This window comes from Diospyros lotus, chromosome 2, assembly GCF_014633365.1.
Source record: "Diospyros lotus cultivar Yz01 chromosome 2, ASM1463336v1, whole genome shotgun sequence".
Taxonomy (NCBI): Eukaryota; Viridiplantae; Streptophyta; class Magnoliopsida; order Ericales; family Ebenaceae; genus Diospyros; species Diospyros lotus.
The window spans coordinates 46215645-46233292 of NC_068339.1; the positions used below are offsets into that span (position 1 = coordinate 46215645).

A 17648-nucleotide genomic window follows, 5' to 3' on the forward strand; every position below is an offset into this window, starting at 1 on the left:
AATACAATACTTGTTAGGATTACAATTGTATTTCACATGGGTGGTTGTATTGCACATGGGTGCAATGGCTGTGAGGCTATAAATAAGCCACTGCTGTAGGAGGAGAATCATGTTTGAATTGTTAAATGAAATCTCTCATTTCCTTCTCTTGAATTCTCTCAATCTCCCTCCAATTTCTCTCTAATCTCTCTCTTTCTTTTCCTCTCTGTTCTGTTCTTCCCTAACATCCTTCCATCTCTCCCGATCTAATTTCCCCGACTACTTCCAATTACCTTTTAAACCTATCATGAACCCTAGGTTCATGACAGCATAAGGCATATTGAAACATTTATTAAGCAAGTATGTAATTCGGGTTAATTGGGGACCCATTTACATCCCTAGTCATGATTATGATGCAGACTGGTTAAGTGTTGACAAGCTAACATTCACAATTTACCTAGTTGACTCTTTTTTGGTTGGGTGTTTCTCTCAAATGTGATTAGGGTCATCGTGTCATGATGATTGTGCAGAATGGTTAAATGGTGACAAGCTAACATTCACAATTTACCTTATGGACCATTTTCTAGTTGAGTGATTGTAGTGAAAGCTAATAATTTTACTGTACTAGGAACCACCTGTGTTTTGTATGGATCAAATAAAAACAGTAGGGCAGGCATTGGGATTTGACATTCTTGATTGAGGCCTGGAAAGGTAAGAGAATACTCAATGTAACATGGTATTAGGTTGTTTAATGAAATTTGAATTTTGACATATTAGAACTAGGCATCTTTCCAATTACTTCTAATTTAAATATGGAGTCTCCTTTTCCATTTTGTTCTATTAACAGCCATAGGATTGGTTAAATAACGCAGCGTGTAGCGTGTGTGTGAAAAAAATACACCACAATAAACCCTTGAAAGAGCAAACTTCAAGGGCCCAAGCTTGGCTTTTAAGAAGACGCAAAAACAAGACTGTTTTGCTAAGAAAACCCAAATAGGTTGCTGAAATTTGATTGATTAAAACTTGATTACAAACTCTGAATCCTAGACATATTTATAGTATTTAGCTAATCCAAATCCATCTAATAGTTGGAAAACAAAATCCAACTAGAATTATAATAAAAATAAATCATAAATAAAAGTTAACTAGAATCCTAATAAAAATAAAATCCTAATCAAACATGAAGTAGAATCCTAAATCAAGTAGAAACATGAAATAGAATCCTAAATCAAGTAGAAATATAAAGTAGAATCCTAAATCAAGTAGAATTCTAAAACTTAAAAAGTATTAAAATAACATTATGGCACTCTATTTTGGGGATACTGTTCCGGTTTGGTTGGGTCGGCCTTGGGCCGAGTCTTGATTGGTGACCGCATCATTCACCTTCACTTGAGAAAAAATTCGACCTCGAATTTTGATTCTGTTTGGACAAATCCACATCCGGTAAGTACGAAGAGAGATTAGCCACATTGAATGTTTGGAAATACCCATATGATTAGGCAAATCCACAACATAAGCATTATTATTGGTCTTCTTCGTAATCTTGTAATGACCATATTTCTTTGATTTGAACTTGTTTTGCTTTCCTGCTGGAATCCGTTCCTTCTTCAAGAATATCATGACTTCATCTTCAACCTCAAATAACTTGTGCTTCCTATGCTTGTCAGCTGTCGCCTTGTACTTCTTATTTATCCAACCGTTGCTTGACATTTTCCTTAACCGCTTTAACTTTTTTGCTAAGGGAACATGAGCAAAGACATTCCTCCCCCTCTTAGCCATATCTGGGTTGGCATGGGTCCAACCATCGCCATGTTTGTTTCCATCTGCCTCCACTGTATTATTACTGTTAGATTGAGGACGTTGAACATTCCATCTTGAGTGCTTTTCTAATATGGTAAATTTTATCATAGATCCTTCTCTTTTCATCAGCTTTCTTGATTTTGACTCCTCAACAGCTTCCGAATTCATCTGTAGATTTTTCTTGCCTGGAGAAGTATTATTTTGCAACTGTTTCGAATAAAAGCTTATTCCATGACTACCAGCAGTCTCTCCATCACTTAAAATATTGATGCTTGAATCCTCCTTTGGTCTAAGCACTTGATCAGCTATAGCAGCAGTTGAGTTAATTAGCCTAGGAGATCCAACACCCTTATTCACAAAGAGACCCATGTGACCATCTTGCTTTTGCAATTGCAAAGGTGAATATGTTCTTATTGCCTTAGATTCAACCATGCCAGAGCTTGAATAAACTGTAGAAGGATTTGCTACCATGATCTCCATCTCCTTTACAGTCGCAAGTCGATCAGAAGAAACACCACCAACCTTGGGTTGCGAGGCAATGCTTGAGCCATCGGGATTGGAAAATACCCCAGTATGAGTTAATAACCTTGGAGTTTCTGTCATGTTAGCAGCATAAATCAGACTTAAGTTTGCAAACGTTGAGGTTGCTGGGACAACATAATCTTCGAAATCAAGCTCCACTTTAGAAGCTTTGGTTTGATTCTTTTCCACTATGGGTAACAAAGTATAACGCACACCTTCTTTCTCAAGCTGATATGTGTTCTTCCTACCCGTGTGCTTAGCATCCACATCAAATTGCCAAGGCCTCCCAAATAAAATATGGCAAGCATCTATATCAACAATATCACAATAGATTTGATCGGAGTACTTACCAATAGAGAAAGGTACTCTGGAACGTTCATCCACATGTATGCCACCAACTTCTTTGATCCATCCAATCATGTAAGGGCTTGGATGTTTTTCAGGAGTTAACTGCATCTTTGCCACCACGTCTCTTCCTATGATGTTCTCCTGACTTCTATTATCAATAATCAACTCAAAGATTTTTCCTTTCACCGTACACCTCGTGCGAAAAAGCTTATGCCGTTGAGTAGTATCTTCATTCTTTTGAGATAGCATTAACTTCCTCACTACACAGGTATATTGCCCATGTCCATAATCTTCTTCGTCATCCTCCCTATCAGGCTCGCAATATACTTTCTCTTCAGCAACATCTTCCTCTTCCTTTTCTACAATGTTAACTGTTTTCCTCCTTGGACAATCACTAGATCGATGCCCAACCTTATTACACTTGAAACATTTTAAAAGAATAGGCTTTGCATAAGGATTAGGGGATTTTGGAAGATTAGAAGTAGTACCTCGAATGTTTTCCTCCATTGTAGCCTTATTAGGGTTGACTGTATGGGGTGGATTGGAGGGTTGTGCTCCTTGAATTGACTTGCCTTTATCAAAAGCTGGTTGTTTATTTTCATTCTCACTATACCGATGATAGTTGTCATTACGAGATCTCTCACTCAACATTAACTCAGCCTTTAAAGCTAAGTTCCTTGCTTCTTGCACACTCAGAACCATCTGAACCCCAATTTTATCACGAATAGCAGGCTTCAATCCATTCAAGTAACGAGCTGCTTATTGATTGTCACTTTCTGACAATTGGTTTCTCTCCGCCAATCGCATAAACTCAGAGGTATATTCATTCACACTTTTCATTCCCTGTGCACATCTTTGATAAGTTTCAAACATATATTGTTCATAGTCAGGGGGCAAAAACCTACCTCTTAACAGCTGTTTCATTCATCTCCATGTCTGAACTGGCAGTCGGCCTTCTCTCAATCTCGTTTCTCTTAATCGCTCCCACCAAACAGATGCACCGCCTTTCAACCTGTAAGCCACTAACTTTACTTGTCGTTCATCTGGGATCTCCATGTATTCGAAAAAATGGTCAACCTCAGTAATCTAATCCAGGAATCCCTCAATATCAAGATCTCCACTAAAGGTAGGAATATCAACTTTTAGTTTATACTCAAGTAGAATTCTAAAACCTAAGAAGTATTAAAATAACATTATGGCACTACTATTTTGGTGATATTGTTCCGGTTTGGTTGGGTCGGCCTTGGGTAGAGTCTTGATTGGTGACCGCATCATTAAATCACAATGTTGAATGAACAAGCGAATTTCTTTCTTTCTTGTTACATGATATTGTAGATGTCAAAATTATAGTATGATCTTAATAGAAGTTGAAAAGGTTGAGAGGGATGTTATAGAAGACCGTATTAGATAAAGTAAGAACTTATGTTGCCCTAGATAGAGTAGATTGCAAATAACGTTCATGCAGCCATTTTGGTACTGGTTTAAGATTTTTCTGAGTTGACTTGAAGAGTGAAATGGTAGGGATCTAAGGTTGGGTTACTGGTGCCTGATAGTGTTCCAGAAAATTTATTTTTCTGGCATCTTGATTCAAAAATTCAGTCTCCTATATGGAGCAAAGATACCTGGTTAACAATCTCTCTTATATTTTTTATAATTCAGATATCTTCTGATATAATACACAAATTACAAGATGAAAATGCCGTAACTGCTGTTTAATTGACTTGTCCGACTTTCAGTTGGTATATTTGAAGTCTTTGGTTGGTCCAAAGCTACAAAATATTTTTCAATTCTCTTGCTAATTTTTCCTCTTTGTAAGGATTTTATTTGGGATAATTATTTGATTCCTTTTGTTATTACCTGATGATTTTCACTGAATTTTTGATAAGAGTTCTGTGATTGGGCTCCCCAACTTTTTGTTATTTGCAGGTGAGAGGTTCTCATGTTGGCACTTACCTCCCAAGCTCGGGTGTCTGGCGCCATACTCAACGCTCTCTGAGAAAAGGAGTCTCAAAATCAAGGACCATTCATCACTTGGATTTTGATGCTCCAACTCGTGAACATGCTGAACTACTGCCTGATGATAAGGTACTTCCTGTGCTATGATAAACATACACATTCATAGCACCCACAAATTTCTTATATTTTTCTGGAACTACATTGTTTATTTAGATTAATTTGGATGTAGTGAAAATCACAAGCTCTCTTAACTTTGTGACAACCCATATAGTGATGTATCTGATGCTGTTTATCTTCTTGGATGCAACATTCCTCGAACTTGTACATGCAGAAGATATTTGCTTTAACATTTTCTGAAATTCGTTATATCTCTTCTGGTTGAAGCCATTTGCTATTCTGACTTACAGAAACAAGACGAATCTCTTTTGGAAGATGTCTGGACTCTATTAAGGGCAGGAAGACTAGAAGAGGCATGTGACCTTTGCCGCTCTGCTGGACAGGTATGATAATTTTTACTGAGAGCTTATCTGCTTCCAATACCATTGGATTAACTTCCTTTTGGACAGCCATGGAGGGCTGCAACTCTATCCCCCTTTGGAGGGTTGGATCTATTCCCAACAGTTGAAGCATTTGTAAAAAATGGGAGGAATAGAACTCTGCAAGCTATTGAACTTGAAAGTGGCATTGGCCACCAGTGGCGACTTTGGAAATGGGCTACCTACTGTGCATCAGAGGTGGGTAACAGGATTTCTTGAACTAGTCTGTTGTGTCAACTTCCTTTCGCTGTTTTTGGCTATTGCTATGAGCAGTCCTTGCTCTTTGAACAATTACTGTGAATTAGAAAATCAAGTTGTATATTTTTTAAGATCTTGTATGCTCTGTAGAGAGATTGGACCTATGGTAAATAGTTTTCCTTTTCTTTCTACCCGTAGAGAATCCCAGCATTGTTATCTTAATGATATTGTCACTGCAATATGTTCAATCAAAAAATTGCTGACTCTATAGCTATTATAAATTACAACAACAATTACATTATTGTTGTTATAGATAAAAACTGACAGATTTTCATGCTTTCTCATATTGCAGAGAATTGCTGAAGAAGATGGTGGAAAATTTGAAACAGCAGTCTATGCAGCCCAGTGTAGTAATTTAAAGCGTATTCTTCCTATTTGTACTGATTGGGAGGTAAATTTTCCCAACCTGTTGGGGGGACCATGACCGGCGTCTAACCCTTAATGAACCAAAGGCCCATTAGGATTAAGTAAGCCTTTGTATGTATCATATTTTGACAATAAATATCAAATAACATAAACTGAATTGAAATAAAATCCATTCCACAAATTAAATTGAACAATTGTCTGAACAATCTCAAAGCAAACAACTAATAATAATAAAAATTACCAAAGACAAAACTAATTCCCACAAGAACAAAGTGGGACATACCAAGCAGAATTGGTAAATTAATTTGATTTGAATTGGACTTGATTTTTTCAAATTGTTCATAGCCTCGGTTCCACAACTAAATTGTGACCTAAAAATTTAAAAGAATCTACAATGAGTCAAAACACAGTGAACAAAACAATATATATATGTTGGGGAATTGGAACAAGCAATATGCATGAGCTTTTATTCCAAAATTATTTTCGCATAATACAAATGCAAGAAAATATATTTTCCATAACAAGACAAATAAATTCTTTTTCAAGAAACTTTTTTTTCTTCCAAAAAACTATTTTCGTTTTGAAACTTGTTGAGAAACCAATACTTTCAATTTCATGAGTACACTAGGGGTGTCAAAACAGGTAAACAAGTTGGGTTCGGGTTTGGTCACTAACGGGTCGTGATCTGTTAAGGCTCAACCTGAAGCTGATATGTTATCTTATTGGGTCAAGGACCCTCGACTCGAACTTGAACTTGTTAAGTAAATAAGTAAACATGTTAACCTGTTAAATACCTGTTAAGGTTAACACATGCAGATCAGGTTGACCCATTAACTTGTTTACTTGTTTAAGTACTTATTTAAATTTAAATATTAACCAAAATATTAAAACTAAAAATAAAATAAAATAACCCACGAATTACTAATTAAGTGATTAGTTTCAGAATAGTACATCTATCATCTATGATACAACTTAAAAAATAATCAAAATATTAATAACAAAAACATATAAATATATTTTACATTAATGGGTCATAACGGGTCAATTTTGGTTTTGGATTTCGTGTTGACCCATTTAGACCTGCTTTCTTATTAGGTCGATTCTGGGTTTTTTTGGGTTGGCCTGTTATCACCCTGAACCAAATAAGCTCTTATCGAGTCAACCCAATAACAACCCAAACCCGTTAAGGGGTCTACCTAAACCAACTAATTTCGTGTCGAGTTTGGGTTGGATTATTGGGTTATGATCTATTGATAGCTCTAGATATAACAAAGGTTCTCTCAAAACATTTAACATATGCATAAATTCATGTATCAGCAACTGTACTTAAAATTCTATTTGTGACTGATCCATCATCAATATTTAACCTACTGATTCTTAATAAACAATCAAATGCATATCAATTTTCAGTTAATAATTGAACAGAAAGAAGGAGTAATGAAGGACTTGTCCTGACCTTCTATGCTCTACAATTTTAACCTAATCAATTTGACATAGAGCAATAAAAAAATCTTTAACAAGTAATTTTACTTTCCCACAAGCATTGCAAATTTCAATTGAAGTAAAAGCAGAAATTATTCATGCATGATAATTGATGAGAAAATAAAAATCATTTATCACAACATATATTGTTTACTCACAGTGATTATGTTTGACTTCGAGGACTGAAATCAAATTCGAGCTTCTGAAGAACTAGACCAGACCAAGACTTGCTAATGACTCCTTCCTTCAATCCTTCTCTCTATCTTTCTTCTTCCATCTTTGTGTGCTCTCTCTATCTACCCTTTATGTGTATATATACATCTACTAATGCATATTCCTACTTGGATTTGGTAAGCCCATTCCTATATGAATTTGAATAAGATATATCCATATTTCTATATTTATTTAGTAAAACACGTATACCTATTCTTACATGGATTTGGTATACCACGCACATATACATATATTTATTTAGAAAAGTATGCATAATCTATATTCCAAAATGTATTTGGTTCTGTAAGTCCTTCTTTAGCAATGAATTGGTTTATTTATTTATTTTTAAACAAGTGATTATTATCTTTTCTTTTTATCTTTAATATTTACTTGTTTCCAAATGTTGGCTATTCACAACTTTATCGTAATATATGTGTATATCTATTTCATTATCTCATATTTTTTTTTTCTTTGCTTATGTTTTAGATTATCTTTTAAATCTGTCCTTATTTATATATACAACTACTTGAATAAATATACTTTTAATTATCTGTTGGACTTCTAATTCTCTGGATACCATCTTCAATGAGAAGTCGGTATGTATCCAAAATTTGAATAAATGTAGCTGTACCATTTATCTACTTGCATACCCATCTAATTTGTTGGATATCTAATACTGTTGTTGGTAAGAACAGAAAATTGAAAATACTTCTGTTTTTCATATATTGAAATGTTAAATCTGAGATAGGAAACTATCTAAAGTAAGAAATTATCTTTCAAGAACAATAGGCTAGAAATCAGGACTAACAATTAGGCACTAATAAAATATACCGTACGCCTTAATTACTCCTAAAAGTATTCTATCAAACACTGGTCAACAAATACCATAGAATACATCTTCAACAAAAACTGGTTATTCCTAGTTGGTTTAGGTTACACTTGCTAATCCATATCCTACTTGGATATGGTAAATCTTAATTTCTAAACTCTTATGTTCACTCAACATACATATCCTGCCCATCAAGAATTGACATTACAAAGTCCATCTTCAAATAGGTTTTGAATTATCTTAATTAGTTTAGTTATTATTATTTTATTCTGCCCATTTATATATATATTTATATCCTTGGATCTTTATATTTTCTTTATTATTATTATTATTATTTTTGCTAAAAATTTGGTTTTTTACATAAATTTTCACCGTTGTGGATGCAAATAAATTGTTTTGCCCTCAAGTATCTCATTAAATTGTTTCTTTATGTTAAGTCAGTTATGCTGTATTTATATTTACCAGAACCTACTACTTTACGTACAGCGAATATTCAAGACACTTGCCTGGTTTTTGTTCTGACCTCAGTGATCCAGAGTACCGATTAGTGAGCTACAAAAAAATTCATGGTCAATCCATGAATCCATTTCTTTTATTCCATGAACTAATCTTGTATATGCACACAAATTCATGTTTGATTTTTAATTTGACCACTACCTAAATGATGCATGATCATCCAATTATGACACTGCAATATTCAGGCCTTATTATGGTATGATTGAGGACACTTAGTATACATCTTGCACTCTGAGGCCTTATACCCTTATGCCATTCACATGCTTTTGGATTCATTGCCCCATTGCCCATTACATCTCTAAAAAGCTTAAACTTTGGTGGTTGGTATGTGGCTCTTATACAAGACTGCCGTGCCAAAGAAAAAAGGCTACCTGAAACTTCTATTTTTCCCATCAATTCAAGGTGTCCATATAGGAAAAGCAGGACCTTCTAGATATGAGAGGACTTAACCTGCAAGTGTCAAATCATTTCCAGAATCATCTGATGTTAATATCCAATTCTGAGTATCATAGTTGTATTTGAAGGTTGGGCAACTAATTCCACCTACAGAGACCCCGACTAATCTCATAAGCTTGAGCTAATCCTTCCCCTTTTTCCACATAAATATCTGGGTATCCGGAACTTGAGAGGCATCATTTCATGCCATACTCCTTCCTAATTCTATTAACCAAATCAAACAATATCTCCAAACTATCACCAGATTGTTATAGAGATACTTCAGAACATGATAGCTTTATTTGCAACAGCCACCTCCTTGAAGGGGTAAGAAAGATCCAAATACATCTGTTAGCAAGCTCTATTTGGTGGGATGCTAATAAAGAGTTAAGTAATTACTGTCGACATTATTTTAGTCCATGGAATAGCTTCCCCTAATACCCAGATTTTAAAGGAAGAGCTTTAGCGTGATGCTACTATTGCATACAGTTGTCATTATGCAGTGTTGTGAATGTGTGTTCCCCCCCCCCCCCCATTTTCCTGATGTTTAACGTGATTTCTGATGTCGTCTACAAGTAGACAATGGATTCGAGAGTTCTGTAGAAATGAGCTATTTATAGTTTGAGAAAATTTAATTTAATTTGTCATTTTAATATGCAGTTTGAGTTATGTTAAGCTCTCCTTATTTTCTTGAAACCTGCCTTTCATATTTTATGGTTATTTCAAAAATCTGAAGCCGAATTATCTTGCAGTCAGCATGTTGGGCTATGGCCAAGTCATGGCTTGATGTTCAGGTGGATTTAGAGTTAGCCCGCAGGCAACCAGGTGGAATAGATCAATTTAGAAGTTATGAAGATGATATTGATCGAAGTCCTGGACATGCAGAAGGCGTTTCTTCACCTCTAGTAGCGGAAAGTTGGCCACTTCAAGTTCTGAGCCAGCAACCTCGGCACCTTTCTTCGCTTCTTCAGAAACTCCATTCAAGGTAAAGAAGTGGTGCATTTCATTATTATTGGAGGGGGGAGAGATTGAGTACATGTCCTTAGTAATGGTGGGCAATGATTTATCCTGGGCTAACCCTACTCCTTGCAGCATTTCATTATTTAATAGTTGTATTGTTGGCATAATTCAGTGACTCAGTACATGAAGTTGTTACTCGAGGATGCAAAGAACAGCACCGGCAAGTTGAAGTAAGTGCTTCTTAGAACACTATACAGTCTTGGGAGTGAAATGCCACTTCTTAATACTGAGTGGTTATAAACTCTGAAAAGATAGCACATGGGAAACCACAATGTAGAGGTTCTTTTCTGAATATGGATGTTGAGTTGCTTATCTGAAATAGTGTCCCACTGATGGTTATCTCCTATGGACGTAAGGTATTGCATTGTAGTAAACATGGAGCAAGCCACTTATTTGTTTTTTTCGCCGATAGAAGTTTGGTTAAGGAAAAGGAACTTTTTAGTAAGCTACCAACCTATTGAACTGGTTTTCACCTTACTGATGTACATTAATCTTACATACCCAAAAAAATGATTGTACATTAATATCCACTTACCAGTGCATAGAAGAACCAACATAGTTATCTTTTACGTTTCAGCAACTCTAAGTAAGAAGCATGTATGAGCTTTTTATCTAATTGTTTACAGGTCCTGTTTTCCACATTAAGCATGCCTAGTTAAAATAGATTGGAGGTAAAATATTTCAATTCTTGCCACTCCAAATAAAATTTTAAAATTATGGATATGATTAATTGAAAAATGAGAAAACATTTCATATTCTCGTGAATGAGACAAACAGTGTGTTGGCCCATAGTGCTTTTGGGGAAGGGGTTTGATGTGGAACAGGAAGAAAGTTGCAAGAGATTAAAGAAAAAGAGAAGAATTAGGAAAGAAAAGAAGAGAAGAAGAAGAAGACCCGAGAGGCAGGGAGGGAGGGACTAATCTTAATTAAGTAACAAAAATAAGGTAATGAAGATGAATTGGGTGCATTTCTATCAAAACTTGTAAAATAAATCTTGATCAATTATCTCTCAAATGATTTATGGATGGAAATTGTCTCAAAAATTGGTTATAATAGTGTCAACTAGTTGGATAAAACGAATGAAGGTCATTGATATGAATAGGATAAAAAATCAGTTCTTAGAACTTGATATTTTGGCTTGATTAATAAGAGCTTCATCTACTTTGTAATGAAATGCTAGGGCACAAAGTACTGAGATTACGAGAAGGAGAGAAAGAAAACTATTGGTAATTTCACTAATCAGAGGAAATAACAAAAGCGTATATTACAAACAAGAGGTGCAGCTATATATATACATAGCGTAACACCTTCAGAAAATAAACAGCACCTAAGCGCCTAACTCACATATAACCATAAGAATGAAAACCACATATCAGCTGATAAAACATAACAGACAGCAATACAAAAATACTTATGCTTCCACATACTTAAATACATGTTCATTTCTTTTTATACATTGGAGATGGGGATGTTAAGATGTATTCATGGTTATATAAACGAAGATGAAATTAGAAATGAGGCTATTTATAATAAGGTTGGAGTGACTCTTATTAAAGATAAGATGCGTGAGAAATGATTAAGATGGTTTTGGTTACTTAAGAAGAAGACCAATAGAGGTTCTCAGATCAGAACAAGTTTCTAGAAAAGGAGAAAGAGGAAAACCAAGAAAAACTTGGCAGTAGAGACTTAGGCAAACCAAGAAAAACTTGGTAGTAGAGACTTAGGCTTGATATTAGTTATAAGGGTCTTACAGAAGATAAGGCTATAGATAGAAATGACTGATGAGCTAGAGTCCGTACAGCTGATCCCACATAGTTATGGCTCACCTTTGGCTTGTTGGTTGGTGTGGCTATGGGCTGCTTTTACAATATGATTTATTTAGTGTGGCTAGGGATAAAAATGTACTCATCAGTGAGTGTTTTTTCTTCTCTATTGAGTAATATAGTTGGTTTCCTCTTTTAGATGTAACCCCCAAGACTAGGAAGTTGATTCCTTGGCAGTTTTATTTGACATCTTGTGTTGTTATTCGAGAGTGAGGTAGGGTGAGGATAGATGGGTGTGGTGTCATTTGAATGCTTGGACCTTTAATATGCCCTTATTCTATGCTGCCTTTTTGTGACAAAAGGCATAATTATGTCTCTTTTGGAAGTCCTTGTGGAGGTCTAAAGCTCCTCTTACTTAGGGCGGTGAATGGTGATGTAGATGAAGACTTGTAACTATTTTAGAATTTCATTCCTAGTTATTATAAACTTTTGTGTATTTAGGAAATTTAGGGGGATCAGGAAACCTTGATTTATGTTTCCTACTTAATTTGGATGTTTAGTTTGATAAGACATTATGAGTATATAAATACCACTCTAATGGAGGTATTTATACAGATCTGCTTTGCTTATTATTGAATATAAAGATGGTTTTCTCTGTTCTTTAGCTCTCAACTCTGGCTCTTTCCTTTTCTTTTTTTTCCTCTCTCTACCTCCTCTTGTTCATCAATTTGGCTTGAGAGTGCAAATCCTAATTCACTAGCCACCACCACAACCATCCATGACCAGCCAACTACATGAGATCAATTGTAACAAAACAAGGCCATTACTTCTGTGTGCACCTTGCAGTCCAACTTTTCCATCATTGAACAGCCAGCTGATTAGCCACTATCAAATTCCATCACTATGCTACAATAGCAAACCATTGTTGAAAAGTTGATGGCAAACCTTGCAAAGCTGCTCTGAAGCAATCTGTCGTCACTGTTGAAGTGAGTAAATTTGAATGCCACCAAAAGATGTCAACATAGAGCTCATAATCTTTACAAAAAATAACCACTGAGCACAGCATGACCATGCTTCCTTATATTATCAAAAGAAAGAATGTATCCAAGAGAATTGTGCTCATGAAGAAGAGCCAATTAGTCTCTGAACCAACCTATAATTTCTATGACCCCAATCTAGCCCAAAGGCATTACTTCTGTAAGTCCACATCACAGGTAAACCCCCAAACCATTCTTAACCAGCTTAAATTGTTACCCAACCATCATCATCAGCAGTCTGTGTTCCAGTCCCAAAATGGATCCAGCAGCAAGAAAGATAGTCGCAAAAAGGAAAACAAAAGAAGATGCAGGATACATACATACATACATACATACATCTGACAACACATTGAAATTCTTGAAGAGCTTAATATTACTTTTTGGAGCTACCACACAAGAATTGGAGATCAAGATTCACCGTGCTGATTATTGAGGAGAAGATCCATGGTTTTGATCCTGATGGTTCAAGTTATTGATTTCACTCTCTGGGATAGAGTGCTATTCCTTTGGGGAGAATGATGGAGATCAAGAATTTTAATTATAACTTCATTTATATTGGGCACAATTGGACTTCTAAAGTTATAAAATAATTATACCTCATCAAGTCAACGTGGCTCCTATTTTGATAATAAGATGTGCGAGGCATGATTTTAAGATGGTTTGATGATATTTGAGAAGAAGATTGATAGATGCTTTTGTTTTGGTGAGAAGAGTGGATGGAATATGAGAAGTTTTTAACAAAAGAAATGGAGGAAAAGCAAGAAAAACTTGGTTCAAAATTCTTAAAACATGATAGGCATTATAATGGTCTTATAGATGATATGACCATAGAGATGATTGGTGAGCTAGAATCCTTGTAGCCAACTCCCCGCCTTGAGAGATTAAGGCTTATTGTTTTGTTATTTTATAATTCTACTTATGTAGGTTTTGTTTAGGAACTTTAGAGGATTAGTAATGCTTGATTTTTCTTTCCTAGTGTCATTTGGATTCTTAGTTTGGTAGGGTTTTTTGAGTGTTTGAATACCTCTTAAGCATTAGGATTTTTCAAATTTGAATTATTGATGGATTGAGATTGTCACATTTCCATGTTGTACTAGTTGGTTTCGCAATATCAACTATGTGATTGGACACAATCATATCAATTATCTTCATTCATTGCCATTTGATGGAACTTTTCTATATGAAGACAGTGCTGGAACTTTATCTCATCATTCCCTCGCTAGAGGGGTTGTGTTAGGAAGGACATCTAGTGTAAAATTTTGCCACCTTGTTTTTTTACTTGGATTTATATTGTTAGTTTGACTTTTAAAAATTAATTGACATTATGAATGTCATGCCACTAACCCTAACTTGGTTAGAATAATGATGATGATTTGAGATGATTGGAGGTCTAGAATTCATATAGCAGACCCCACTTTGTGGAATTGAAGGCTTGTGATTGTTATTGTTATTAGGCTTTTATCTTTCTTTTGTACAGGGTTCATCACCTTTTGGCAGTTATATTCTACATACGTTTATAATTTTATTTATCTAGTAAAAAATTATCTTTTGCTGGCCATTTCATTTACCCACTAGAGGAAGTATTTCTGTTACATGTATGATTGTGACAAATGCTTTAGTTGGAATTTCATGCCATTGGACAGTCTTTGCTAACTGAGCATTGCTGTGCAGATGAATCTTATGATGGGGGATATACCCCATCTGCTAGACCTTATATGGTCATGGATATCACCTGTGGAAGATGAGCAAAGCATTTTCAGGTAAATTTATATTATTCATCTAAACCAGAGTTAGATTGTTCGCCGTTAGTTCTTCTGTTTGCCTAAAATGGTTTGGTCCCTCAGGTTTGTGGAAACACATATCATATGTATCACCTTTAAAAGGCAAGAAATATGTCTTTGGATAGATACATTTGTTTTTCTGAATTTTAATTTGGATATCTGGGCTAGCGAGAAACAAAACAAATAGATTGTTCTGTTTTGGTTCTTCTGTGATTGTAACTTAGTTTTTTCATTCCAAATCATTCATGAAATAGATAAAAAATCCTAGTCTTTGTTCAATGGGGCCTCATGTTACTCATTCAAAGCAATATCAATAAAATAAGATGAAATATGTGCAAAATGCTTAAAAAGAGAAAGTTGTGTGTCATCTCCTGATATGATTTCTTATGGAGGCATGTAAAGTTAATGTTTTGCTTCACTTTATTTATTTATTCTGTTTGGAAACACGCTCTGTGATTACTTCTTCTTTTTAATTTTTTTGGGATAAGCCACTCTTTGTGATTACAATTTGTTGTTACAACCAGTCACCTTACTGATTTAGAAAATACGTGACTTGTTGAGCTGGATGTGTTTTGTGCTTTATGTCAGACCTCATGGTGATCCTCAAATGATTCGCTTTGGTGCACACTTGGTTCTTATTCTGAGATACTTACTTGGGGATCAAATGAACGATACTTTTAGAGAGAAGATCATGAACGTTGGTGATCTCATTCTGCATATGTAAGTGTCTCTTACATGTTTCTTTTAGTTATTGTTATCAATGAATTTTTAGGCCTTCCAGTACTTTTTTGTTATGGTGCAATAGAAATAACAGTTATTGTTATTTAACATGTCTATTATTTTCTTTTCACTTTTTTTTTTTAAAATTTTTTACTCAACAAGTATCTAGCACTGTTGGTTTATTTGTTGCATGTTCCATATTAAAGCATGTATGAAAATGGAAAGCTGGAACTCTTTTGAGTTCCAAGGCCTAATAAAATTTCAGATGATAGTGAATTTATCTCATAAAATTTTGGTTAAAACACTGAGCCATTTCATCTTATTAGGTCTTTTGCCAAGTGAATCACTTGCACCAGTGCCTGCATCAGGAATTGAAGCCTTTCCATCCCCTGTGGAAGAAGCAGGGATAGCATTCTAGCTTTTAGTTAGTAACAATATGTTATTTGTACAGCGACTGTTTTAAGTTTTAAATGACACAAAGTCTGTTTCCTTGGAAAGAAGTTGACGGTATTGGTGTTTAGTGGATTTATACAAGACTGTTCACACCTGTATCTTCTGTATCCATAATCTGTTCCCAACTTTTGCAGTGGTTTTCATTTATCTATAATCAGTTGTGATAATTTTTAACACCTTGATATTTTGAAACCCCCTATTTCGAACTAACATTTTTCTTCCAGTCCATTAGAAAGGACATATTCAATTCATTTGGAAATCTCTTGGATGAAACGTGACTTAAAACCACTCAAGTGTGCCATCTGTTAGATAGGATATCTTGGTTCCTTTAGAAGAATGACCAAGGTTTTGTTTTCTTATTATATGATTTGATAGTGTGCTCGATGAACCTGAGATATTATTTTCTAGAATAGCTTGGTATGTCTATACTTTGGGAGACATAACTGGAATTGCTGACTGCAAATACAATTTTCAGGTATGCAATGTTTCTATTTTCAGAACAACATGAAGGGTTGGTCGGCATCTATGCTTCTCAGCTTGCACATCATCGTTGCATTGACCTCTTTGTGCATATGATGGAATTAAGGCTGAATAGCAGGTGCTTTTCATTCCAGAACTGCGTTTGTTTCATCCCTTTAATCTTTTTGGTTGTTGAACGTATTTTTTTCTTTTCCTTCTTGCTTTCATGATTATTAATTGCAGATAGTAACATGTGCGGGATGTGTTTTGTGGGATGTTATGTTGTATGTAGTTGAACTTTAACATGAGAGAGAAAACTATTAAGTAATGCAACTGCTAAATTTAGAGAGTCCTCTGCCAAAATTTAACAATTTTACCTTAAAAAGGTTAAATGCTAACATCTAGGTTACCTGTTATTTTCCTTGGCCAGCAAATGTGCAGAAGTATGTAACTTTTGTGTAAAAGTAGAAATAATTCTAATATGACTGAATTTTATGCCTGAAAGAGTGCTTGTGATACATAGTCTTTGTCATAATTCCAATCACATTGAATTTTTATGCCAGAAAGGGAGTTTATATTTTATACAATCTATGTCATAATTAGGCTCTAAACTTTTCCAATAATTCCTGTATATGGTACTTTATTATTTTTCTGTCAAAATTATTAATATTGAATTGAAAGAGGTTTTCTCAAAACTTTATGTAATGTTAAGGAACAGAATAGTAAATTATGTACTGGAAGATAGTTGGTTCAAGTCAAGACCCAAGAATGGATCTTGGACAGTTTTGGTAATTAACCGTAAAGAGAAGAAAGAGAGCGAAAAGAGAACGAGAGAGAGATGGAAACTATGCTTCTGTTATTCGATGCTTTCTTCCCTCCCAACAGATTACATTTATATCACCCTAACAGAGTTATCAAGGGTTGTTATGGCCAGCTCCCGCCTACCACAACTAACTAACTAACATACAAAGTAGGTCTTATTCCTTAACTACCCTTAGGGTTGTGACAATTGCCCTCCCCTTCAAATGAATTCTTGTCCTCAAGAATTATAGAAGTCCGGCAGCCCTGGGAAATTGCTGCAACAGTTCTAGCAAGTTTTCCCACGTGGTATACTCTGGTGGCCGATAAGTCCACTGGATAAGTACTTGAGTGATAGGTAGACTGCCTTGGTATAT

At 35.1% G+C, this 17648-nt stretch overlaps 1 protein-coding gene across 1 annotated transcript in view; it reads left to right on the forward strand.

The window, feature by feature from the left end:
- The window catches only part of LOC127795799 (nuclear pore complex protein NUP107), a 53065-nt gene that overhangs the window by 10412 nt on the left and 25005 nt on the right, over positions 1–17648 (forward strand). The window contains exons 7-15 of the mRNA XM_052327707.1: positions 4576–4734; positions 5013–5105; positions 5172–5339; positions 5692–5790; positions 9993–10225; positions 10373–10430; positions 14732–14820; positions 15430–15561; positions 16490–16612. Of these exons, the coding sequence (XP_052183667.1) occupies positions 4576–4734; positions 5013–5105; positions 5172–5339; positions 5692–5790; positions 9993–10225; positions 10373–10430; positions 14732–14820; positions 15430–15561; positions 16490–16612 (1154 nt within the window). The remainder of the gene's footprint in view (positions 1–4575; positions 4735–5012; positions 5106–5171; positions 5340–5691; positions 5791–9992; positions 10226–10372; positions 10431–14731; positions 14821–15429; positions 15562–16489; positions 16613–17648) is intronic.